We start from the raw sequence: 27,206 nt of genomic DNA, 5'->3' as shown, positions 1-27,206 counted from the left end.
CCACCTGTCTTGCATGGCCCGGATGTTGCCTCCACACAAACTCAGTCTATATGCAAATGGCATTGCCTCTTTCTTTCCAGACTTTTGTTTTAAGTAAAATAGGTGCTGCATGGTATTATCTTTTGCAGTTGCTGCTTTTTATCCATATAGCTAGTGATGCTTTAGTTTTATATTTTCATATTTTACAAAATGCGTAAGGCATAACAGAGTTCCGTGATAAACTTTTATTGTATTCTGTTATTCTAAGAATAATATTATGAGGATAATTATTGGCCTAATTATTTTTGTTTCATCCTGGTTCTTAAAGGGCTATTTGAGTGATGGAATTTTCTCCAAAATAATGGGAGTTGGCAGAGCAAATCCTAATTGTTTGTAGCTTCCTTGTGAAGTCAAGGATGCCATAAGCCATAACCTTCAGAAAAATTTCCACCACAACACATTGGTTGGGTATGGGTTCTTTACCAAGAACAATTCAGTTGAAACTACAGATCTGGGCAAATCTCTCTATATTTGCTTAGTTGGACATCATGGCAGGAATGTTCTCGTAGTATGTGGATATGTGGAAATAAAGACAGATTAGTCTGCTTTGTTTCACTGTAATGAAAACTGCTTCTTCTGTTTTTAATAATAAGAGAGTGTACAGTGAGTTATTTGCACTGATGGAATTTTTTGTATGTAATCTTTTCATGTCGTTTACATTAAAAACCCCACAACTGATAGATTTTTTGGACTAATGCATACATCCCTAAATTTAACTGTAAAATATATGCAGGATGTGAGATGACATGTTATAGTCCCAGAGGCACTGAAGTACCTCACTGAGCAATCTATATTTGCTGTTCACTGCTTCATTTAGAATTAATATATGGTAGTATGTATAGATGAATATTTATTTTTAGATATGCAATACATATATTTGTTCTGTTTCTTCTAGCATAGGCGTGGATCCTGAATGAGTTATTTGCTCTCTGAGTAAAGATAGCATCCAACTCTGTTATGACAATTTAAAAAAGAGAAGAAATAAAAACTTGTCTCGTCTATTTTCTTTAAAATTCACCTAAGCATCTTAAATTTGTTCATGTGTCCAGAAGTACTGCCTTAACAGCGGAAACATTTTGGCCTCTTTTTTCATACATCTCTGTGAGTGCATGTTCAGATCACCTCATTCATAGGAGTTTATCCGTAATTTGTTCAGTCACATTTTTACAAATAAATATTTAAAAATTTTGTTGGCATAGACATACAGAAACCTTCTTTTTGCCCTCAGTGACTCTTCAGCTCTTTCCTGATACTTGGATGCTCTTTAGAGAAAGAGACACAGGTTTGAATTTCCTCAGGCAAATGGGAAATCAGCCAGGTGACTCCCACAGGCGAGTTGTCTTTACCAGGAGATTTTTTTCCCCCACAAGAGGGAAAATCTGTTACTTTTTCTGTGCTTTCAGAAGGAAGTGATGGTCTCAGTTGTACTTGGTGCATAGCACATTTTTTGTTTTTGTAGATGATTCTATTTTTTTGTGAACGTATATACTGAGAACCTTCTTCTCTGTGGCCAGTCAGCGACATAGACCTCATTGTAAACTTTGGTCTGTTTCTTCTTTATCAGTTTGGAAGGAGCGTAGAGGGGAAAAAACTCCCAATACTTATGGAATAAATGCTGGTTGGAAGTTTAGGGCTAGGATTTTAATTTTGAAATTTTGTGGGTGGTTAATTAAAGGTTATGGATTTTCCCTGACAATTTATTGTGTAGGAAAAGATGCACATTTTTAATATCCCTATGCATTGAGTCATAGGGAGTCCAGTTCTATGTTTGCTTTCAGAAAAGATGAAAATTGTTTTATAGTTTACACATTTTACTTGCCAAAAATAATTTTAAAGTTAAATTTCTGCAGTGTTGCTTATGTCTTCTGTTCCTTCTCCTTTCCTTTTCTCCAAGGTGGATATATAATTTTAAATTTTTTTTCTTAATTTCAGGTATTTGGAAATATCGATAAAATCTATAAGTAGGAACTAACTACTTCTAAAAATATAATACAATTATTTTATATTAATTTTATGGTTTAAATTAGCTGAAACTCAGTGGTGGTTTTAAATGTGTACTTCTCTGGACTTATATCAAAATCTTTCATTACCAAATGAAATTTTATTACCCAGTAATACCAGAAGTCTTATTTTGTAAAGTTTCTTTTTGTAAAACATAAGAAAAGGAGTTCCAGTAAACTTGGTGAGTCAGTTTGACATGTAAAAATAGAAATTCAATTTTATATGATTAGTATAAAACCCTTTATTTTTCTGAGACCTACAGGCAAGGATTTTGGTACCCTTTTTATTAGAGTCAAAGCTAAAACTGCACAGATTTTTTTCTTCTTTTAGACTCCCTCAGAAGATTTAGGCCAAATTATTTGAAAATTCTTTCATGTTTTTCTGATTCAACTATGTCATATTTTATCTCTTTGTTATGTTGAAAATTTTCCTGAAGTCCCTAAATTTGTGATCATAGTCTCTCTATGCCCTGATAGTCTCTTGTGAAATGGAATGAATTAATTTATGTGCCAGGCTAATTGTTGTCAGTTTGGTGCATCCTCTCACGCTCTCATCCCCTCACTTGGGAAACGTCATGGAAAATGCCTTTGAAATGCTAAATCCTTCTTTCTCAGGTTCATTTAAATTCAGCTGGAGCTTCTGGAAGGCAAGCAACTGTTGAAAATTAAGCAATTAGCCTGCATGCTTAAGAAAACCACATCCACCATTATGGTTTATATATTATTCTGATGTTATTGATTTGAACTGTTTAATTAATGTTTGAGAATTCATTAGCATAAATAAATTATTTTCAAACCATACCAAAATTCTCTGAACTTTTCATTTGAGAACTTCTGATAATGACAGTGAGATTTAAAAGGAAGATCAAGCATGATACATTTTAAGGTGGAAAATGATTGTTCTCTGCTTTCCTTTTTTTTGCCCTTCTGCTTACCAAAACATTGTACAATACATTTGAAAAGTGACTGGGGTTGGGGGAAAATGCTGGTAATTAAAGGAAGGGTAGTTCCTTGCTGCAGCATTTCGCTGTTTCAGAATGGTAAAGTTCAATGTGGAAAAAAGAAAAATTGTGTATAATTGCAGAATAGAGAAATGACTATAATATTGTGTGTTGTTTCCTCTATTGTGAAAGTAGATTTAAATTAAGCTGAGCAAATGTTTTTCATCTTAAGGTGCTCTGTTCTAAGTGAACCATACTCTGCTTGGTGAGAATGCTCTAACACCTCTGTCTTCTACAGTGCTCCTCTCAGGATTTCTTTTAAGAAATTCTTCCATTTTTCTATAAGTTATGTATATTACAATGAAAGAGAGATGATAGAGAGGGGACTGAAAGCAATTTCAAAGTGAGCCTGGTTTTTAAAGATCACTCTTTTTCATTGTGAAACGTGATGGATGATCTGAACTGCTCCTAGATCTGCCATATTCTAGCTTAGTTCTGTTATTTACTGTATATACATTTACAAAAACAAATATCCAGAAATGACTATACTATTTTAGAGCTCACTTCTAATAGGATAATGTACACCAATTATGTTAGGTCATCTAGAATGTTTTTCAGCTATGGAGTATTAGAATCACAGATTTTGGAGTTTTAGGCGAGAACCTAATCACAGGGCTCTACACAGAGATCTCCCATAGGCAGGACTAGTTTTACACATTCTTTGCATACAGCATGTGGTTTTGCATCTGCATTTTAAACATTTGCATCTGCCATTTTAAACATTTCTGATGTGTATTCAAGTCATTTGCCAACTCCTGACTAACTTTTGTTATAATTCGAAAGCTCTTGGGTGTGGAACATCCGAACTCTGGTTGTATGAATATTGCTGCTTCCCTGGGGGAATACCGGTCACAGAGCATGCTAGAACAGAGGATAAAGCACTTTCAGCTGAACAAATCTGACTGTAGAACAACCTTTAGAACAACCACACACTTTCTGTTGTCCTTTGCTGAGCTACTGTGATTGGTGGCAGTCAAGATGTCAAATATAAATAAATGGACATGGCAGCCAAGTCATGTGTTATTATAGTATCTCTTGCCTTTTCTTGAGGTTTGGAGCATGTGTTGGAGGATGCTGGCTTGAATGATAGTGTGTGACCCTCTTTACAAAATATTGAAAAGTTTGAACATCTTTGAGAATGAGTCTTCAGGAAGAAAAAAGTACATAATTTCAAACTTATTTATTTATCCAATTCTCTACACAGATACAATTCTGAACCCAAAAGTGGAAAAAATGTAGCCTTAGGGATTTAGTTAGTGCTGGCAGCTTGAAGGACCAATGCTACTCAGCAGTTTAAAAATCTAAGGTGGCTCTGAACTCAAAGAATATTTTTTTGCAACATATACATAAAATCCACAGACGAGGTAAATAAAGAAAAGATTAATGTAATGCAAAGATATTTTATATGTCTATCCATAAACCTTAGTTTAAATGGGGTTATGACTTGGGTTTAGTTTCCTTTTACACTTAGCTGGTTTTTTTTGTGTATATCATTTAGTGAAATAGCTAAGACCCATTTCATTAATGCACAATTTAACAAAGCAATTTCACATTGTGTAAAGTCAGTTGATTTAGTGATTTATGTGTTTGTTATGCTTGCGGATAAAAAATGCAGTTATATAGTGTATATTAGTGTAACTAATTATTGGTTTACTTGGATGCTGAGACAAACCCTTTTGCTATTGTGATTCATAGTTTATAAACAGTGAACTAGATGTCAGTGGTTTTATCAGAGAGAAAAAATGTTAAGTTTGTAGCACGAATGAAACAGTGTATGATTTGCCAAAGTAAAAGCGTGTGGCTGAAACTGTCTGGTGACATAAAGATAGCAAGTCCATGTCCAAGGTGATTATTTCTGTTTTACACCCATCTTGAGCATTGTGTGCAATTTTTTTCGGCCTCTGCTATTTTTGTCTTGAAGAGGTGAGAGTGTTATTGCTTTCGCTGCACTTCTTTCTCAAATGAGATGTTCTGTATTAGAAGCTCAGCAGAGAGACCCTCATGCCAATCTTGCATTCCTAATAATAATAATGACTTGCACAAGAGCAGTCAGATTTTGCAATTTGTGTTGTTGGTGCCTCATGAGGATAATGATACACATTTGAAATATTACCGTTTAGCAGTTAGGTCTTGATCTTAATGGGAAACACCTAATTTAATGTGGACATAAAATTTCAATGTCTCATAAATACATTGAAAAAGTAAAAGTCAAAGAAGTCAGGGGAAGAGAAGTCTCTGCTCCTAAGTCTTAAAATTATATTAAAATAATAGCAAAAATTATTTATACTGACAGTTTGCAAATTCACTGAGGCGTTTTGAAAATTCAGTTTTGATTTTCTTTTTTCTGGCATGGTTTCCAACTGATTCTTGGTAGTGTTTTCCCTCCTTCCACATTCACTGTGATGATCTAAAGGAGTTGCACTAGAGTTTTCTTTGGAGAAATGTAGTCTTCCTGAAGCACAGGGAAATTTCTCAAAATAGTTTTGTGGTATCATGTGGCTTTATCCCTTAATTATTTAATGATGACAAGTTGCTGTTCTGTTTGATCTATAAACAAGGTAACACTATGTTTTTTCAGATTAATAATTGATAAGCTGTTTTAAAATCACATGTGTAATGAGCAGCATCAGTGATAAATATGCAGTTGTGTCAGTATGTTTCAGGATACCTTTATCTCCATTCTTGATTAGCAGGATAAAATGGGATCATAATGCTTTGCATTGCTGTGATCCCATTGCAGCCTACACCTTCCTTGAGGGGGAGGTGCTGAAATCTCCCTGGTGACCAGCAACAGGATATGAGGAAATGGAATGAAGTTGCATCAGGGGAAGTTCAGATCAGACATCAGGAAAAGGCTCTTCACTGAGAGGGCCGTTGGTCAGTGGAAGAGGTGTCCCAGGGCACAGCTTGGTCCTGGCACCAAGAGCTCAAGGAGCATTTGGATGATGTTCTTGGTTATATGGTTTAGTTTCAGGTAGTCCTGTGAGGAGCAGGGAATTGAACTCAATGATCCTTATGTATTCCTTCCGACTTGAGATAATCAATGATTCATTTTATTCCTTGAAGCAGACAATGCTGTTTTAACAGAAGATATCATCACTGGAATTTTATTAATTGGCTCTTACCTTGCTGGCAAAAGCAAAACCAAATTAAACTAAGTGACAATTGGTTTGAATCAACAATTTTTGGTCTTTTCCCCTCTAAGTAATACTCCATGTCTAAGCACTCTCATTTGACTCTTCAAACCTATTTGAGACAGGGTGATTAGTAACTCTTTGGCAAAGCATGTTGCCACCTAGGAAAAGACAGGAGGCCGTCAATTCCCTGAATTAGGCATCCAAAAATCCCCTGCTTTTTGTCTGCCTAATAATAGGAAAAGCTAAGACATACTAAGTACATCCCTAGGAGCTCTGTAGGCGCCTTTGGTTGCTAATGAAGAAATTTGAGAGCACGGAACCTGATTTCAGGGTCCTGATATAAGTACTCAGAATTTACTTGGGGCTGTTTTATACTGTGCTCTGAGATATTGCAGAAATACTGTGAATTTTCAAAGTAATACTTAATTCAATAATCACTTTCAAGAATAGGTGTGCCAGTCTGTATCTTCAGAAGTCAGTATATTCAAATACAGTACAAAGTTTTTGTCAACAGGATATTATTTGATGGATTAGTATGAATTTTTTTTACAAAACTTTCAATAATTTTTCTTGTTTTCTTCCCCTTCACTGCAGACAATTGATTTAGAGGGGTTCAAGCTGTTCATGAAGACTTTTCTGGAGGCAGAGTTACCAGATGATTTTGTTGAACATCTTTTTACATCATTTAGGAACAAAATCTCTCACTGCAGCCCATTAATAAAAAACAAACCACAGCACCTTTCTGGAGGTAAGTAGTAAAACCAGTAATATAAGAGCTAAAGGTTCCCTCCCTCTGCTGTTTTACTTCTAATAGCTGTAAATATGGAATTCTAAACTATACGTGGAGGGATTTTTGTTCTGGTGTTTGTGAAATTAGAGAAACTAACTCAACCATGATAGGAAATACTGTGAAAAGGAATGGAAATTAAGTGGTTTTGTCTTTTTAATTCACAATAATGATGCAGCTGAGACACCAAGTGGACATTCTTTGTAATGTTAATGCTAATCAGATTGCTATGGTTACGTGATCTTGTTGCCTACTCTCCTGTATAAACACTTAGAAACCTTCAAGCATCATGCAGGAGGCTCCTGTTTCTGTGCCAGTTGCTGCTGTTTCTCTTAATTGTCTAGGTGTGATTTTGTTGTTATTAATCCTACATACTTAGCAGCTACTGATATTTTAAATGTTGGGTAAGTGTTAATATATCCCTAAAAGGGATTTTGAGTTCAGAGAAAATGGCATGCAAAATAGTTTTAAAAACTGTCAACTACAAAATTTTATAAAACCTTGCTAAAGAAATTTATGGTTACTTTCCTAGCTTGAAATACTTGGTTTAGTACTTCAGCAGTTTGGGAAGTCTATCAAAATCCAGTACCTAAAATCAGAAGCTGGACTAATTTATTGAAGTAGTCTCAAATGCTTAGACAAGGTACCAAATGGTTTCATGTGTTTATTCCATTTAACTTTTCATTGACCTTTTCATCATGATTTCATCAATGACCAGCATCAGCAATAGACATGAACCACTCACCAAAATTTGTAGCTACTTTTTGCCTGATAATTCCAATAATACCTGCCATTTAATGGTGCATGTTTATTTATTTTTCTGTGTTTTCACATATATTTTCTGATTACTGTTATTTAAAAAAATCATCTTTTATGACTCTGGTACTGTATATTTATGGTTTTGACACTTCATCTGTAGGAATGACAGCAACTGATTTTAGGTCATTGTCAGATTTATAGCTAAATTCTGCCCTGTATAGTCTGTACTCAACTTTCTTCACTTACACTGTAGTTCTCTCTCTATATTAGATATTAATATAATCAAATATATTTTATATATTTTATTCTTATGTGTGGTAAAATTACAAAAATGGTAATTATTATAACATCATTATTAAGGATGGTGCTGTTATTATTTTTGTTGTTTAAACTGTATGTTAAGTTTCTTACTCTAAAGTTGCCTCCTAAAATTTTTTTCTCCCACGCTAACTTTTCCCAGTTTGTAATGAGTTTTCATCTTTTTCTGTTACTAAGGACTTCAGAAATAATATAATGTAATATGAGCTTCCATATGTGTTTAGCATAATACCAGAAGGACTGTTTGATAAATTGTTATATACAAAATGTGTTCAGAGAGGCAGTTCACCTCCTGCAAGAATTGTTTGGGCTTGAAATTTGGTTTTATATTTTAATTAAAGTTCATTATTTAAACTAAATGTTTAATCCTGATAAATTGTAACATTTAAAGGGAAACTGTGCATTGGTACATTTTGATGTGCAAATGGAGATTATGGAAACACTTTTTTTTGGGTATCTAGTAAATTTTAAATGTTACCAGTATTGAAAAAAAATCCGACTGTACTGGAAAATAACTTTGTCAGAAATATTTGACATTCTTCTGGAAAATGGAAAGGTAAATGAGAGCTAGAGAAAAGGACAAGGAAAGTTGCAGGGTTCATGAATCTGTCAACTATGTGTTTGTTCTTCACTTAGTCTCTTTCTGTCCACTCATGTCTGTTTATAAATTGTATTTGCAGTTAAGGTGTCTGAAGAGAGATGGAAACAGATGCCAGGTAAGCAGCAGGACTGGAAGTCATCTGTAAGTCAGAACATTGCAGCCAACCCTTCCCAGCTCTGATTAAGAAGTAATAATTTAACCTGTACCTTGCAGCTGATGATAGGTTAAAAGATACCTTAAAATTTGCATTTCTTTTCATTTGGATTTCAGGACTATTTATTTTTGAGAAGAGCTATCCGAGGTTTTATAATCCTTTTTATTCTGGGAAAAAGATTTACATAAGACTGAAATATGAACTGTTTGTGTAAGTTGTGTGATTAAAGCTAGCATTTAACTGAATAAAATATTATAATGTCTTAGTTTTACTGACACTTAACTGAATGCAAGCTCATTAAATAGAACATTGCCTTATTAAATATTTTTATTCATTTAAATATTTACTTTTAATGTTTATTTGCCTGAAACCATGAAAATTAACTTGATTCCAAGATATGTTTTTTGCGTGCCAGTTTGCTCTTATTTACCTAATTTTATTGTTTTAACGTGTACTTCATAGCATGTAGACCTATCTTTTAAAATACAGGCTTTTGAAGATGTGTCCAGATTGCAATGAAGTTTTTCAAGCTAAATTTAGGGGGAGAGGGGACAACCCTCAGTCAGTGAGAAATGTAAAACACTTGTAAAGAAAGTTTTGTTACTTCTTTCTCTGTGTTCTTCCCATTTTTCCCCATTTTGGTCCTGTAGATTCCAGTAATATCATCAGGTCTGGTGATACTAATGTTGTCCTGAAACAGAAAGTTTGGCAATTTTGAAACTTTAATTCCAAGTGGTACGCTGGAATGGCTATTACTCACAATGTCTGAGCAATTATTATGACTATTATTTAAATTCTATCTTTATTTTCTCAGTAGTCTGTTACTGAGACTTCTCTGTGTTAAATATGTGCTGCACTGACACATCTGGCTGTGTTTTTGGGATAACAATACACTTGGGTATTATAAGAGTTTTCATTTACACTAAAACATCTTCCATTAGTGTAGTTGTCAATCTATAAATTAGATGAAGCTTCTACAAGCACAAGGAAGTGGATGCAGAGTTGGGTAGGGATTATTTTTAATACTTAGCATCTAGTATGCTAGAATAAAAATTTTCACCAAATTATTTTGTAGTCAAATGAAATCAGATCAACACAAATTATAAAAAGGTTATGCCATTCCCGTATCTGGGTCGGGTTTTTTTGGATAGTTAATTTTAATTCTATCTTTGCTGGATAAACTATGAACATGAATTGTTTTAAACTTTACATTTAAATTAAGAAGTAATCTGAGATTCACATAAAACAGAGATGAATGCATGCAAGAATTATGTTTTCATTTTCTGCTTGTATCATATGTTCAGGCTAACAAAGGCTATGGGTTATTTCCAGGTCTGAGGCTTAACAAGGGTACCTCTACATCCAGACCTCCTACTCCTGCCAACTCACATTTACCAGACATGATCCAGCTAAAAGATATTGTTTGCTATTTGTCACTGCTAGAAAGAGGAAGACCTGAAGACAAGCTAGAATGTATGTAATGTTCTTTTTTAATTTTAAATATTTATTTCCACAAGTCATCAAATAATCTGTTTCTGAATTTAAGAACCAGTTTTGAGCAGATGGATTATAAAAATATGGTTCTAGGTGACCCTTATTGCAGAAATGATCTTCTGTTCTTGCTAATGATGAGATTTTAAACTAAATTTGTTCTATCTAGCACTTGCTAAGATGGGGAGTAAGGATTATACATTCTGTAGTTACAGTAATCCTCTCTATACTGTCATCTCTTGATTAGTATCAGGTCTGAGAAAAAATATACTGAGTATACTCAGAGATATATAGATGGGTGAATAACCTGTACTAAGCATCCCAATTCAAACAAAGAATAGTTGCTAATATAGGCTGTGGGCTCTATAATATTACTAAATAGTGAAAAGCCAGTTATGATCTAAGTCAGCATCACTATTGGGAAGGAATGTGGGACACAGGAAGTTAGAAATTACTTGTTTGGTTGTTTGTTTGGTTTTTTTCATTAATTAGGGGCATGAGTCATGAAGGTGCAACACCACTACCTTTTAAAACAAACAAACAAACAAACATAAAAACCCCTGTGAGCTTGATCTATAAACTGGAGGAAAAAAAAGAAGAAAAACTGTTTCCTTACTGTGGAATTTTAGAAGCCAGATTTTCATGTGGCTAAACAGATGAATCATATAGTCCTTATTGAGATGAAATATACTTCAATATACATAACTGGTGTGTTTATAACAGATTTGTGGGATCAGGCTCTCATATGGAAAGTAAATATTCAGTATGATAGAATGTCCAAACAGTAGGCTGCTTCTGCCAGAATAAGAAATCCATACAAGGTTACATGTTGCTGAATTATCTTGATGTTTTGTTACCTGTAGTTAGCTTACAGTGGCAACTTTGTACTGCACAGCAAATCCCCCAAACGCCCCAAATTTGGTAATACCGTTTTGGTATCATATGATTAAAATGTGAGAATGTACATGTGAATGGTCATTCAGAACACAAGCAGAGAAAAACTGAGATCCAAGGACTGAATTTAACTTCCAGTGTAATAACTGCTGCATGGTAGCAAGCTATGCAAGCCTTATGGGAGCTCTGAGGAGCTCAATGCTCAAACCATGGCATGAAATGGAGATCAGTTGCCTCCCCTGGTGTCAGGAATTGGTACAGGGAAAGGAGGAGAGACAGAGGAGCAGATGGTAATTCTAGTATGGGGATTTTCCATGAACTTCCTGCAATAGGAGCTGCATGGGCGAACGACTATGTTCTATATGATTCAGGAGTGAGAGAGCATAATCTAATATGTGTGTGGTACTTAAATATTTTGTGTATTGAAGGTCAATTGCATTTGCTACATGTTATTCTGGGCATGGTTATTTTATGGGTTTATTTTCTTCTTTGTCATACAGAGTTGAAATACACCACATATTGTAGCTTTTTAGTATATAAACTTCAGCTTGTACTGCACCATTGTGTGCAGACTTTCCTGTTGATTTCAGTTGAATTCTCATTATAAATTAATGGTATTATTTAACTCTGAATTTGAAAGCAGTAGATCCTGTGGCTGTAATGCAAATTCTAAATGCAATTTGTTTGTTGGGTCTACAGCTAGTCTGATCATTAAACGAAAATGTTAATATTTGTCTTTGAAACTCAGGCTTAGTTGTTTTGTGTTTTGGTTTGGTTTTATTTATGAAAAAGAGAAGTATTTGTTATGTATTCTAACTGAGTTGCCTTCTCTCTTTGTTCTCTTTTCAGTTATGTTTCGCTTGTATGATACAGATGGGAATGGATACCTGGACAGTTCGGTAATGTTTTTATGTATTGCATTGTAAGAGTATGTAAACGTGGCAAAACTATGCAAAACTACATTAATTCAAATCAAGTTTATATTTACCTTGAATTATTAGAAGCAGTATAAAATATAGTCAATAAAAATTCATTCATTTGAAAAGTAATGCTTGGGTTTTCTTTTCCAATAAGAAATAGTGCTTCTACAACTGTATAAATTTTCAGTTGCTGACACTGCTGTCATGGAGTCCTGCTCTATAGTCTTCTGATTTTTAATCATATTACTGTAGGGGACACATTAATATGATTCCAATAATTCTAGTATGCTGCTGGGACATGTGTATGAAAGCAGCATTTGTAAAGATTTCATTAAAAAGGGTAAGTGTGAGAGTCACACAGTGGATTTATGTGGAGAGATGTTATAACTTCCATGTTGTTACTAAGAATGGAGGAACAATATTAAGGGCAAAGTTTTGAGGAGTAGACCAACCAAATGCTTGAAGAAAAGTCAGAGAGATGGAAATAATTTTGAAAGATGTAACTATTTTTTTTTCTGATAGCTATCAGAAACAAGTGTTTTATTTGCAGTGTTCTTTTTTAACTTTTCTTTGGGTTTTTTTCCACCTTCTTTTGTGTCTACTGGTATCTACAAGACACCATAGAGTGGATTGGTAAGGAAGAGGATTGCCATAAACTGCAGGGAAATAGGGAAGCTAAATTGTATACGGGTATAAAGCAAATACAGCACCATAATTCTAGGCAATACCAAATTTGAGTTAGGTAACTAGATACAATTGAGAATTCAGAATGGTTCTAGATAAGCATTTGAGCATGTTTAGAAAGCAAAAGTGTATATATGAGTATAGAAAAGCCCTAGTGATACATGATCAAGGGAAATTGCAATACTGTAGTGGTAAGAAAATAAATCTGTAGTAGTTTACAGAATCCACTTTATGCCTTATTTCTATTAGAAAGTTGTGATTTATATTTGTTAGAGTGATGGAATTTAAAGACATTACATGATTGTTTCACAGGGTGGAAATCAGATCATGAAAACATGGATGCTTGAAAGATAACAAAGAAGGAAGTATCTATGACTACTTTCAATTACTTTGATTGTGGGGCTGTATTTCACCTCCCTGAATGCTTTGTAGTCCATACAGGATGTTTTACTAGTAAGCAGATTCACTTGAGAAGAGATTCCAAAGTGAAGTACATTTCCTCAGGGACGCTGATGAAATAGTGCCACTGGATGCAATATGGTTGAATTATTAGTTGCTTGCAGTAGAATTTTTCTTTATAACCTTACACTAAATATAATACTTTTTCATTCATCTCCAGGAGCTGGAAAATATCATTGCTCAAATGATGCATGTTGCAGAATACCTTGAATGGGATATTACTGAATTAAGTCCAGTAAGTATCCATTTATCACAAATTTTTTATGTTGCTAGAGACAGCTGTCAAAGTTTTGTGATATTTCATACTCACATGGGATATAGGTGAGTATGGTAGAAATGAGAATAGTCTGTGTTCCATTATGGCACTGTGAATTAGCACTTTTACCAGTATTTTGCTGGTTAAATATGATCCATGAAACGTTCAATAAATGTAATAATTAACTTTTATAACACAACCAGTTTGTCTCTGAAAATTTCTTAAGAGTGAGTGCACAAAGGACACAACTTGGTTTGGGACCTTTAGGTGTTAATAAAATGTAAATAGGAACATGACACTTCATTTTCTGAACTGTCCACACTCATTTTACTACAGCTACCATGCAAGTAATATTTTTCTTTTTTTTGTATGAGAGAATTGGAGATCTGCACATGTCCTAACAAGCTGCTATATTAGAATATAATAATAATAATAAATTATAACTTAGGAAATTTTTCATTAAACTTTAGATTCTTCATGAAATGATGGAAGAAATTGACTATGATCATGATGGTACTGTTTCTCTAGAAGAGTGGATCCAAGGAGGAATGACAACAATCCCACTCCTGGTCCTTCTTGGGTTAGAAAATGTAAGTATTAAGTAATAGTGTCCCGTTTCTGCTTGCATATTGACTGTGGCCTTCAGGTTAGTTTCTCTGTGGCCTGAATAAAGAATGACTTTGTTCCTCTTTACTATGGTTGAATGAAATGCAAAGAATGAAAGTGTCTTCAGTGTCAGAGAGACACTGGCAAGTTTGAAGCACCACCTAATAAGCTGGCTCTGGAGCTGGAAGTTGTAAAAAGTGGAATAATTTTCCCTGCTAACAACATGCTGTTAATTCCTAGCTGTGGTATTATCTGTTAAGAGTGTTTTACTGCCCATGTGTGTGTTACAGCTGGCTTGGAGCAGTGTCTAGGCTTCTCAGCATGGTACTGGGTTGTGTGGCCTAACTGTACTGAGTCACAGAGCAATCTAGGCTGGAAAGAACTTCTGGGGATCTTCTGTTCCAGTCCCTAATTAAAGGCAGCGCCACAGATTGAATTATCCAGGGCCCTGTCAAGCCTGAATAATTCCAGTGAGGTGGATTCTACCAGTTCTGTTGGCAAACTTTCCCCTTGTTAATTGTTCTCAAGGGAAAGATCTTTTGTTCTTATGTGCAGATGGAATTTCTTCTGCAGCAATTATTGCTGCCTCTTGTCCTGTCATGATACATCCCTGTGAAGATCTTCCATCTCTGTAACTACGTTAATAAAGTATAGGAAGAAGCAATATCAAAGGGAACACTTACAGCAAAGGGTAGAGTATTGTGAAAGATGAGCTTATGTTCTCTACATTTACAACATCACATTAAAGATAATACAGATGTAATATGATCAATTTTGTACCAGTTCGACACAGCTGTTCTAAGATTGGCATGCTGTCAGTGCCACCTGCTGTCCTGTATTTGAGCTAATTTTGAACTCATGTATCAAAACACAGGTTTCAAATGCTTTTCTGCTATTGGAAATAAAGCCTTTTCCTCTCATCTTTTCTTAAGTAATTTTCACATATTGAAAATAATAAATAATATTTATTTTCTGCATTTAGTGCTATGGCTTGAACTAAATCTAGACTGCTGTAGTTGCTCTGTGCTATTTTATTTGCACAAAGAATGCTCAGATTGATACTTTGTGCAGGGAAATAGGTAACAAACCAATTTGTTGAACAGAAGAACTATGTCTTGCAAGATCTTATTTATTAAATTACAAGTAAAATGTCTGAATTGAAGATAACTTTCATTGTGTCCGGATCACTGTAGTACTACTTCCCTAATTCTATATGTGAGACTGAGTAAGAAAAATGTCAAATTACTTCCCTGTCATCAAACAACAGATCTTTGTGAGGATGAGTTCCATTATTTCCACAGAATTACTCTTAGCAATGGGCAGCAAATGCTCTCAAGCGAGCAGTATAGCAGATAACTGATAGTGATTTTCAGCACAGATTTTCTTTTATGACAGGTAGTCTAGGTGTTCTGGGAGTACTTTTCTATGTCTACATTTCGTTCTTTCTAAATTTGAAACTCCTTAAATTATGGCATAAATTAATGCAGATCATTCTGTAGAGTTTATTTTCATATTAAAGCAAAAGCTCTTGGAAAGAAGCTGTGTTATCAAACATTTTATCATTTTGAGTATTTTTACTAGTTATTAGATATTTATCTTGCTGCACATAGCTTTCCTATGAAAATACTAAATATACATAAATAGTGATCAAAATTCTACAGCCTGTTATCAGCACAGGTCTGTGTTTCTGCCATCAGGAGTATTCCTAGTATTTGATGCATTTAATAGACATAAATGCACAGTTGTGGAAAAAATATTATAATAGCATCCAAAATATCTGTATTATACATAAGTATTGTTTATGTGATGTCCATTACCTACACATGAGCTGATTTGCTAGTAATTTGCTAGTGATTCACTAGGATATTTTTGATTATGAGCTCTTTAAAATGGCTCCTATTTTTCTTTTTATGTTTAAAACTGCTTAATTTTTTAAACCATCACATAATATTTAGAGAAAAACAAAATTTTTATATTTTTCATTAAACAACCAAAAATGTACTCCTTCCATTTGTACACAGTTTGAATAAAAGTGTATTTTAGGACACATCCCTGTGAAGATCATTGAAAAGTGAAATCAATAAAGATAAAACTCTAATGCCTGTCTGTTATTTAGAGTAAACTGATAGCATGATTTTGATGGTTTTGCTGCATCTAATGTATTATCCAAACTCTTCATTCCAGTGCATCAATACCGTTAGTGGGATGCTGTTATTTCTTTTGCATGCCGTTGTTAGATTTTGCAAACCTAGCTTCCCAGGTCTCTGCTTTTTTGGGTGTCTATCTCTCTCCTTTTAGTTATGGTAATGAAAAGTAAGATAAGAATCTTTTGGACTCACTAATGAAATAAAAAAGTGCTGTGATATCTTAAGGTTTTCCTCAAGCTGATTAGTATGCGAAAATAAGGGGCATAACCTACTGGATTATGCTGCTTAGACATGTCCAAGTAATCTTCATATGATGAAAATCAGAGGGAAAAAAACAACAACAACAAGACCACCTCCCACCCCCCCCCAAACCTTAAAGCAAAACCACAAAAAACCCCAAACAAAACCCACAAAGAACCCACCAACCAAACTATTCTGTCTCTTCTTTTAAGTGTTGGTTCTATGCTGAAGTTGGCAATGACAAAATTTTAAATCCAAGAGATCAAGTTCAGAGCATTTCTAGTATGATGATGACAAAGTATTGTCACTATAGTTTATTTAAATAAATTATGATACCAGTGAAATGTTTAATTTGTTTTGGGCTGGGGTCCATTAACACTGTAATATACTTAACTGTTTATAGAGCTTGTAGGAAGGATAGAAGATTCTCAGCTGGTCTAATTTGTTATGCTAATATCAGTGAAGCTATGATAATTTATTTCAGATGCAGATTTGTCATAGTACTTTTAGAATTCAGCTACATTGTTTGTACTTAATCCTTAGTTTCCTGTAATAGCTATACAGAAAGGTCAGATATCATGTAAAAGTTCCATATTACATTTAAAGACTCTCAGTTTTTATTACATAGTGTATTAGATGATTTAGTCAGAATAATTGCAAAAAAAAAGGACCATTTAAGTGAAGTATGGAACTATATTATTTAAAAAGAAAAGAATAAGCAAGTCAGTGTTTATGAACATTGGGGTTGAGATAGCCTAACCTCTCACAGGTTTCTGGCCTTTGCCCTCTGACCTCATCAGTAATCCCCTTCTGAAAGAGATAAGAGTGTTAGGCTGTTACTACAAGTATTTGCCAGCCACCTGTTACCAAGTCAAAGAAGTAACAAGGAAATCTGCCTGATTGCCCTTCTGCGCGCTCTCTCTCTCTCTCTCTGCATCCCCTCCCACCCCTGCCCCCCATACCTTTTTCCTAGACTTTCATGAAATTTCTACTGCCCTTCAAATTTATTTGGATTTACTAAACTAATTTAAAAGTTGCTGGCACAGTTTGGAGTCATGAAGATAATAGGAGAAAGAGCATAAAAAGGTCTAATTTCCCTAGGAAATCAACCTTAATATCCAGTTTGTTTTATCTTGCTGGGTTTTATGTTCTGTTTCCTCCTAAGATTTGATTTTGGAGTTGTTTTGAAGGTAGACTTTAGAAATACAGAGTTTTATCTCTGAGAATGTTCCAGGATAGAAACCATGTATTTGATTTGCTGGTGCTTTTGAAAGCAGTTGATGTTCTAAACAAACAATTTGGGTACAAGATAAGGAATTTAAATAAGAATTAATTGGTTCTTTTTCTATAGGGGTTCTGAGATAGATACACATACTATTAGGCAATTTGTTTTAGAAGAAAAGATCTTGGAAATGTATACATGTATACATTATATTGTATATATATATTACATGTATTGTAATCCATTTGTAATTGGGTGACTACCCTTTTTTCTAATTAGCAGTGTCTAAATGTGTTCTATATGGCATCTACTGAAACCTTTGTTAAGACAAAGTAATTCTTACTGCCATGTTTCGTTGTTCCAGTTTCATGGATCTTTTTTTTGTAGAAATTCTCTCATGTAAAGTGAGAATTTCATGAAGAAGAAGAAAATGTTAACTATAGAGGAAATTGTTATTTGTGTGGTCTAAGTTTTAGTAATAAACATATGAGTTAGTTTTTTTGCTGAGTGTCACACTTCAGTCTGGAGTTTTCACAGTCCTCATCCAACTTTCCATATTTATTTTTGCATCTTAAGCTAATAGTTAGTCTCCCACCCAAACACAAATTGGACAGACACATCCCTGGCAGTACTCCTGATTCCTTTGGGAAGTGGTCTATTGCACATTAGTGACCACTAGGCTTTTTATTCTACTTCTGCACAGTAGAAACCTTTGAAGTTTCTGACCTTTTTATTTGCTTCTGCCTTAATTTAAGTAGATTAACATTGTAAGAGAAGGTGGAGAGTGACCTCATTGACTCTCCTAGCATCACTTAAAATTTCTTTTGTAATCTGTGAAAAAAGGCCTCTTAATGATGGGTTTTGTGAGCCATAAGCATTGTACTCTGCTCTTTGGTAGGTGGTGTGCAATATTATTCCACCTTGATTTGATAGAAGCACTTGATTTCTCTTTTAAAATAATTGCATGCCAGATATTTGGTCTCACGTTTCCTGTCACAAATTATTACTATCACCTCTGTCAGTGAGATTGCACAAAAAGGAAGTATAAACTGGAAGCTGATAAATGCTAGTGTTTAAAGAAATCCTGTATTTTAGGGAAGTATTTTATTCCTCTCTACTGGCCACTAGATGTCACAGTTGCACTGTACCTGGTACTGTACAGTTGCTGAAAAGCTGCCCTAGGGTGAGAGAGAAGTTGAAAACCAGTAAATAGTTCAGTCATCAATAATTTGAAATCAGGCCAATATGCCTTTCTTTTAAATCACTAATTGTAATTTTCAACCCAGTTCACCTTTTAAGTCAAGGTAAATTTTGATGGAACAAAATTTTGTGTTGAACTGTGACTATATTTAAAGAAATCATAAGGAAATACTCTTAAAATGTTATTTTGGATCCTCAAGCAGCAAATATTATGCAAATGCACTCAAGTAATTTCAAAAGCAACATTTGAAACTCTTTTGATTAAATGTGGCATGGAATGTTTCAGTGGGAGTCCATGCTTGGGAATACTGCTTCTCATGTTGTATATTACATTACTGTTGCCATACTTTTTGAGCTGTGAGTGTGTTAAAAAGGAACCGAGCTAGAGACTCGCAAGCATTTACAAGTCTGGAGTGGGATCTGTCCTACCATGAGTGAGCCCTTCAGGCTGAAGCTTGAAATGACTGCTTAACACCTGGGCAGTTTCATAGACTTCTGTTTCTTTTGTTCAGAGAGGAAGAAGGGCCGTCAGGCCTTTTGTTGTCCTGAGTGACATTTCTGCAAGTCCTCTCTGAAGTGTGGCAGGTGAGTTTTCTAGAAGGCCGAAGTTCCGGTGCACCATATGCTATTTCCATACAAACAGGAGGCAAACTCGAGCCCTCTGAACTGTAGCTCATTGCCTTTGTGCCGGCTCGCTCCCGGCTGGAAGCAGGTTCCCGTAAGGGATGAGAGGAGCTGTTTGGGCGGTCTGGTTTGTCGGCACGGCCCGCAGAGGGCGCGGTGTCCCCGCTGTGGGAGGCTGCGGTGGCCGGAGCCGCTCCCGGAGCGCTGCTCGTCCCTCCCCTGACCGCGCCGCCGACTCCTGCGCTGGGCTGGGCTGGCTCCCGCTTCCTTGCGGGAAGTTCGCAAACGCCTTTCCTTACTGCAGTCCCGCTTTTCCTTTTGTCTCTAGGTTGAAAAAAGCCCAGGAAAAGTCAGGAGTAACTAACCTCTTCTGTGAATAAGGTGTTAAATAAATGGTATTTCATGCAGGTATACAGATTTACCATTATTTACAGTTTAGTTTCTGCATCATCGAAGTCTCTGCAGATGACAGATGGTTACAGATTTTGGACAGGGGAACTTAATACTGTGGCTATTTATGAAGCTTTTAAAAACTATTTAATTTTCTCTCTTGTGGTCCTTTTTTTTTTGTTTCTGGACGACTGCATGGATGAAGGCTGTAGAAGATTTTTGTTTTGTTTTGCTTTCTCAAACACACACATACACACAAAATCTCTCCGAAATTAGAAGTGAGGAGCCCTCCCAAATAGTATGTCCCGTGAGTCAGGTTACTCCCTCTCCACTTGACCAAGAACAGACTTAAAACCCTTTCTTCCCAAAGGAAATTGAACTAAACAAAACATGATATGAATTCTTTGCTGAGAGCAAACCAAAGGAGTATATATAGAGTGTAACTGTATTTGTTTTAAAAGGAGATGCTGCATAGTTTAATGGAAACTCTTCTCACCTTCCCACTGACTGAACAATACCTAAAAATCAGTAATAAAATTCTCTTGTATAAGTCAAGTAAATATTTTAAAATAAGTGGAAACAAAAGTAATCAGTAGAAGAATAACGACTACTCCGTAACATCCTTCTCACTTGGACGCTCTTTATTGACTCTTCTGATAGAAAAAACTGAACATTCTGGTATTTTAGACACTCCGTAGTTATTGGAAGAGGGCATGTTTGCTGGGATCAAAATTTATCAGTGATTTCATTACCTTTTTTAAGTCTCAAAATCTTGAAGATCTCTTTGTCTACCTTTATACACAAATATCTGAAAAGCTGACATAAGTTAATATTAAAGCAGATTGGGGATGTGTAGCTAAAGTCTCTGATAGCATAAAATTTCCCACTAATTCTAAGGTTGTCTCTTTTATCGTTGACTTGCTTTTTAAGGTCAGGTAGTTTTGGCAATCAAATCCATGGTAGCAGGGTCAGGACCACAAGTTAAGAGAACCGTTGTTAACAAAACAAATGTTACTATTGTCATTATGTTTTAAAGTCTGTGTATGACATATGGAGGCTTGATTTTCAGTGATGTGTATAATGAAGTGAGGAAGAGATTTTTACTGTACCTGCCCTGCTTTGAGATCTTCTTAATGTCTATTTGTTTTTAAACTCTTTCTCGGGATATGGAAGCAAAATGAGTTAATGTCGGTAAATGCACTGATGTGTCAGAATTGTGGATTTTATTCATACTTAAAGACTGGCATTGAGGTGGCTTTGTTTCATATTATGTATTTTTTTTTCTCTTGGCAGTGTTTTAAAAAGTTATATGCATGCATAATCATATGCAGCACTTTATTGCTTATTTTTGGCAGTGCACAAGAGCAAAAATTTAATTTGCTCTTTTCCAAAAGTGCATTGTGTTTATGTAATGGATTTGCATCAGTTGCAGTCTGTAACACAGCTAAGTGTTTTAATTGGCAGAACACCCACATCAAGACTTGTTTGTTTTTCTGATAAGGAAAATGCCAGCTAAGTTAGACCATATGTTCTGTTCAAATAAGAAGCGACATATTCACATGTAATGGTCATTCTTTAAAAATAAAATGAAAAAGTAACACAAAATTAATATGGAAGAGGGGCAATTTTATGCATAATTATGCATTTCTGTTAATTTTCATAAACAGCAACTATTTTGCTGAGGAAGGCTGGTCAGCTCACATTTTTAAGTGCTTATGGTTTATGACTGTATCTGTTGATGACCTGAGTGATGTTAAAATTGAAGTATACTACGTTTGCTGGTTTTTCTCAGAAGGGTTTCCATGGTCTTTGTTGTCTAGTGAATAATTGCTTCTTTCAGAAGTCTTGAAATTCACATACTATATTGTAGTTTAACAATTCTTTAAAAACGTGTGGAATATGGTAGTAAGATGGGAAGAAAAATAGAAGTTAGAGAGCTGTGTTTAATGAAATACATCCTCTTCAGCTGCCAGTCATGAAGGAGCTTGACAGGCTTCTAGTGCTTCACAGCTGCAGAATCTATTTCTGCTTCTTCAGGGGAAATTGGAAAACTTCCACACTCTTTGCCAGTGAGAATCCCACATTAGGCATCTGCTGTGCTTTTTCTGCAGAAAGGGGACCCTGACATTGCCCAGCTGTCAGAGATGGCATTTGAACTCCTGCTGATAAGATTGGGGGAGCTATTATTTATACTCTGATCCTGATACCTCACTGGAGAAAAAAAAAATAATATTTTAACTGGCTTCAGTTCTTTTTGTTTCTAGGTAACTTGTAGGAAATATTCAAAGTTGTGTCCCAGCTTAGACTCAGCTTTGAGCCAAACATTCTTAATTTCTCAGAGTGCTGCTTTTGCGTAAGGATGTTTGTTTTTGCCCACAAGGATGACGACGTCTTCATCATATTTGACTTCTATTAACTTCTAACTCCTAGAACAGAGCAATACTGATTTTTAAGGACGTAACTCATACAGTATATGCTAATATAGAACAAAACTAAGTTTTTATTAAAACTTATGCTCACCAACTTACATTGACTATTCTCATCAGTGAAAACCATCATATTATTGAAATTTTAGCCTGGAATATTGTGTGTGCATGATGCCAGGTAATAGTATTTTGATGTGAGAAATCAGAAACTGGATAAGAACCAGCTGTTGACGTGTTTTCTGAGAAACAGAGCTGGGTGTGACTTCCTTTAGCTATGTGGCAATTTCTTTTTGGCAATGACATGACCAAGACTACAGAGTTTCAGCGATACAGCAGGAAGCAGCCCATTTGCAGGTGATGGACCTTAACTGCCTGTGTTCCATTGGATGTTATATTGGGTAAAAGATTTTTTTTTTTTTTTTTAATCAAGTGATATTGCATTAGCTTCATCTAGTTTTTTGGAATAGTTATTGTGGTGTGGTTAGTTTTCCTGTTTCACATATGTTGATGTATGTACTTAATTCTGGCAGTCATTAAAAATATCTGTGTGGTTTTAGAAAACTCTTTCTATTCTTTGTTTTAGGGAGTTTTATCTTCTGACCTGCAGCACCTTTATTGTTAGGATTAGTCTAGGAAAAAAAGTATTTTCAATATTAGTCGGAATTTAATATCTCGCTAGATACATTGTATTGCTGTGGCAACAGCAGCCTGGTGGCTTTTTCTGAGTTGTTTTTGAAACATATGGATGTCCATGAGTTTCTGAAGAATTTTTCTATTATACCATTGCCTGTGTATATAGAATGATTATGCTGTGATCTGGTGCAGAGTCTTAAATGAAGTAACAGCTTGTCTTTTATGTTCTTGAGTCAATCTCCAATTTTTATTGGCACTTATATATTCCATTGTTTATTTTATTAAGTGAAATCTGTTTCTCTTATGTCCTGTGCAGAATGTGAAAGATGATGGGCAGCATGTATGGAGATTGAAACACTTCAGCAAGCCTGCCTACTGTAATCTTTGTTTGAACATGCTAATCGGAGTAGGCAAGCAAGGTCTCTGCTGTTCTTGTGAGTATAAGTATTTCAGTGTCCATTTGCTTACGTGTCTATTGCTAGAAATGTTGTTCTTGCCATGTAACAGAGAGATCTAGTAGCTTCCTATTACAAAACCATTGCCACCACAGTAGAAGCTCCTCCTTCTCTTCTCTGCTTGAGTGTCCAAGGTTCTTCTTGTAATTTTTCAGAATATTGGGCTTTGAAATATGTTGTTTGACGGAGTTTTCTTCTTTCTAAGGATTATCACTGTTAGTTCCCTTTGAAGTCTATTGCTCCTTTTTTCTTTACTATTATTTTTTTAAATTTTCTGTAAGTAAGTATCAAGCTTAAGTTTTAACTTTCTACTTTTGTTATTTCTCTATTGTTTTTATTAATAATTTTACAATAGGTATCAGCTTGACAAACATGTAAGTCCCATGTTTGTTGATTCAAATTTTGCACAGAATTACTGTTAATTGTGAAGGTGAAAATCCCTGTTTCCCAGAAATCAAGTTTCTGTAATGGTTCTGAAATTTTCTGTAATTACTTGTTTTGTAGTCATAAATCTCAATCCATATATTAACTGATCATAGATTTTAAGAAAAGGAACGCAGAAAAGCTACTGCATCTAATTTGTCCTTCATTAGGCGATTAGATGCAGTTACTACCTTTCAGTTCCTTGAGCTGGATCTATGTATTTTCTGTGATAATCTGTTTGACCACCTCATAACATGTCTCCTAAGAAATCAAGGCTTGCTGAAAGATACCTCGTCTCCATTTGAAAGTTTCCAGAAATGGACGATCCATATCTTTCTCTTGTGGTGTGTTCCAATGATTAATCATCTCTTTTTTTTAAGACCTATTTTCTGATTTGAATATGTCTTGTAGATGGTTCCAGTGACTGGTTCATGTTATGCCCTGCTCCATTAGTTTAATGGTATCTTTAGTACACAACTGTCTTCTTGTCATGATGGTACCGAGTCACCCTCCATTTTTCTTTTTTGGTAAAATAATCAGTTTCTTAATGTAACTGACTTTCACCATTTTTGGTATGAAAGATAGCCCCTCACAGCTGATGAAGACCTTTCTGCCTGTACAGTTCTATTGATTTAATTTGAGGTTAGTCTGAATGAATCAGAGTTTTGAATTGACCATTTCTGTCCTCTGGGGGCCACAGACCCCTCTAAAATATAATTCGTATGTAAATACTTGTATGCATTTTCATGTCATATAATTTCATTCACTATACTATGAAATGGAAAAAATACATTTATTAAATTCAAACAAATTGAAATTGCATAACTTGAGATTAATAAATGCTGATGACAGTAACTGAAATATATATATAAAATACTGATTTGACTATTAGATCTCGAAATGTTACATTCTTTAAGATTCTTTTTTGTCAGACTGTTATTGTGAAGAAATAAGACCCATATATGTTGGAAAGAGAGTTCTATTGAGCAAGTGACGTAGATCACCTTCTTTAGTAGTTATCAGAAATGGGTAGGCCGGTTACGTAAACTGTCCCAAAAAGACCAGCCTTGCAGGAGCTGTATTTTTTTTCTGCTGCAGTGTATCTTTTGAGAATGTATTTGTTATCGTGCTTGGCATTTATTTTGTGATAACGATGGTCTCAGAGTATCTGAAGAACATGTTCCTTTCAGTTACTTCATGCAGCAAGAAGCATGAGTCTACTTGCAAAACTATTTCACTATTTCCTTGTTTAGCTAAGCTTTTTCTCCAGTATATTTTCAAAGCATTGCTATAGATTTCATTATTTGCATTTTAGATTGTGTGGGAGGAAAAAAAAAAGGGGGAACCACAGGGGTCCTCACCATCCCTCCATGGTCCAATCAACAATGTTACTCCCTGCAGTTTGTCTGATTAATGGCTGCGCCTCCCACTGGGTTTGTGTAATAGGTGCAAGCAAGGTGTTTAGAAGTACTTTGTGCTTAATTGCTCTCGAGGTCAAAAGCCTGAGACATATACCATGCCGGGAGAAATTCATTCTCAGTTTTTAATAGTTGACTCTTTTGAATGCAGGCATAAGCTGTAGCATTATTTCCTCATCTTGGCACAATTGTATCATTGAAGTCAGGAGAGCTTTGCATTGTACCCTGACATTTGTATGTTTTCCAAATGCAGCTAGCATGATCTTTACAGACCTGGTCAGCAACAGTAGTTACCTAAAACTGGTGCTGGAAGGCTTAGTGGAAAATAAAGCTTCTCAGGAGTTGGTATTTTGTAAAACAAGAGTTAAAGTTATGGTGATTACATGGAATGCATGAAAACAATTCCTATTGAAAAATGGACTAATCAGCCATTTCAGATTTATAAATCAATGGGAGGAACAGCATAAATTCATTGGCTTTTATTTTTGTGCTTGCCAGCTGCTCTCCTGCCTATAGTTTGTAAAATATATATTTCTTCCTACTAGCAAATGACACCAAACCATTCGGCAGTCACCAATTTGTCTTTAAGATTTTTGTCATTTGGGAGTTATTGTGAAAAAATTTAGTGAGGTCTGATTTAATTAAGCATTTCCTGTTATGCAATGATAGTGCATTCTTAGATTTCTCACTTGCATAATATTTCCTGTTCTAATTGGCCTTTTGTACTCCATGGAAAAAGCAGTCTAGTTTGAGTTTTCATTGACTGATTGGATTGATTATTTAGAGATGACATGCTGGTAATGTTATTTGTTTCATAGAAATGTAGGCAGAAACACCATTGCCTCAACATCTAATAATGTGTCTTTTTTTCAGTTTGCAAGTATACAGTCCATGAACGCTGTGTCTCAAGAGCTCCTGCATCTTGCATCAAAACATATGTGAAGTCTAAAAAGAATACTGATGTAAGTTTGGGGTAGCATTAACTTTGCCATGTACCAGTTAATTTAGTAACTCTATGTATATCCACATTTTTCTTTTGCAGGTAATGCACCATTTCTGGGTAGAAGGAAACTGTCCAACAAAATGTGATAAGTGTCACAAAACTATAAAGTGTTACCAAGGCTTGACTGGACTTCACTGTGTTTGGTGTCAGATTACAGTGAGTATACTACAGTAACACCTTTCACGCAGGTTAGAGAGATAAAAATCATGGAATGCCATTCTATAGCCTCGTAATCTGGAATGTGTCATTCATTTGGTCATCAGCAATGATTAGTGTGTATTTAAGGAATGGTATATGCAGAATATTCTTAGGACTTCTTACTTGTGGCAAGCAAATATGCTTAAAGGTAAATTTTGCTTCATGACAATATCCATATGAAAACAATGTGTGCCACTAAAGAGTGGAATTCCCAATCTACACTACAGAAAGATTACGGAAGAGTTTTCAGTACCAGGAAAAATCAAGGTCACTGTGACACTTGGTCTAATTGGCCATGTACTGACAGGCAAATGAAATTGAGGACATCTGGTAGGATACAGTGATTTCAACGTCTGGGAATAATAGCAGAGACAAGTTGATAATCTACTAATCTGTGCACCAAGTCAAATATATACAACTTTTGTGCACTCCTTATTCAGCAGGAACCAGTAACTGGAACTAATGACATTCAAGGAACACTGCCCTTATAAGTGGGATCTTCATGCTAGAAGGAGCAATGCCAGTATTTCTGTTTCTAGCCAGGGCAGGATTTAAATCTAAATGGGGAGAGATTTCAGCCTTCTTCTCCTGTATTTGCTGGTTTTGCTGATATCATTATTACTATTGTTACGGAACAGCAGTTGTTTGTTCAGTGCTTTAAATAATAATATGAGACTGAGGCATTAGTGAATGTTTGTTTTAGACATACAAATTTGGATGT

General features: G+C 35.2%; 1 protein-coding gene across 9 annotated transcripts in view; it reads left to right on the top strand.

The window, feature by feature from the left end:
• LOC138106396 (diacylglycerol kinase beta) overlaps positions 1–27,206 on the top strand; it is a 425,706-nt gene that overhangs the window by 166,991 nt on the left and 231,509 nt on the right. For all 9 annotated transcript variants that reach the window (XM_069006937.1, XM_069006936.1, XM_069006939.1 and 6 more), the window contains 9 exons: positions 6,772–6,925; positions 8,722–8,757; positions 10,129–10,269; positions 12,031–12,080; positions 13,405–13,479; positions 13,971–14,090; positions 23,305–23,422; positions 26,158–26,246; positions 26,327–26,443. In XM_069006937.1, coding sequence (XP_068863038.1) covers positions 6,772–6,925; positions 8,722–8,757; positions 10,129–10,269; positions 12,031–12,080; positions 13,405–13,479; positions 13,971–14,090; positions 23,305–23,422; positions 26,158–26,246; positions 26,327–26,443 — 900 coding nt within the window. The remainder of the gene's footprint in view (positions 1–6,771; positions 6,926–8,721; positions 8,758–10,128; positions 10,270–12,030; positions 12,081–13,404; positions 13,480–13,970; positions 14,091–23,304; positions 23,423–26,157; positions 26,247–26,326; positions 26,444–27,206) is intronic.

This window comes from Aphelocoma coerulescens, chromosome 2, assembly GCF_041296385.1.
Source record: "Aphelocoma coerulescens isolate FSJ_1873_10779 chromosome 2, UR_Acoe_1.0, whole genome shotgun sequence".
Classification (NCBI taxonomy): domain Eukaryota; kingdom Metazoa; phylum Chordata; class Aves; order Passeriformes; family Corvidae; genus Aphelocoma; species Aphelocoma coerulescens.
This window is presented reverse-complemented; position numbering and strand designations above follow the sequence as displayed.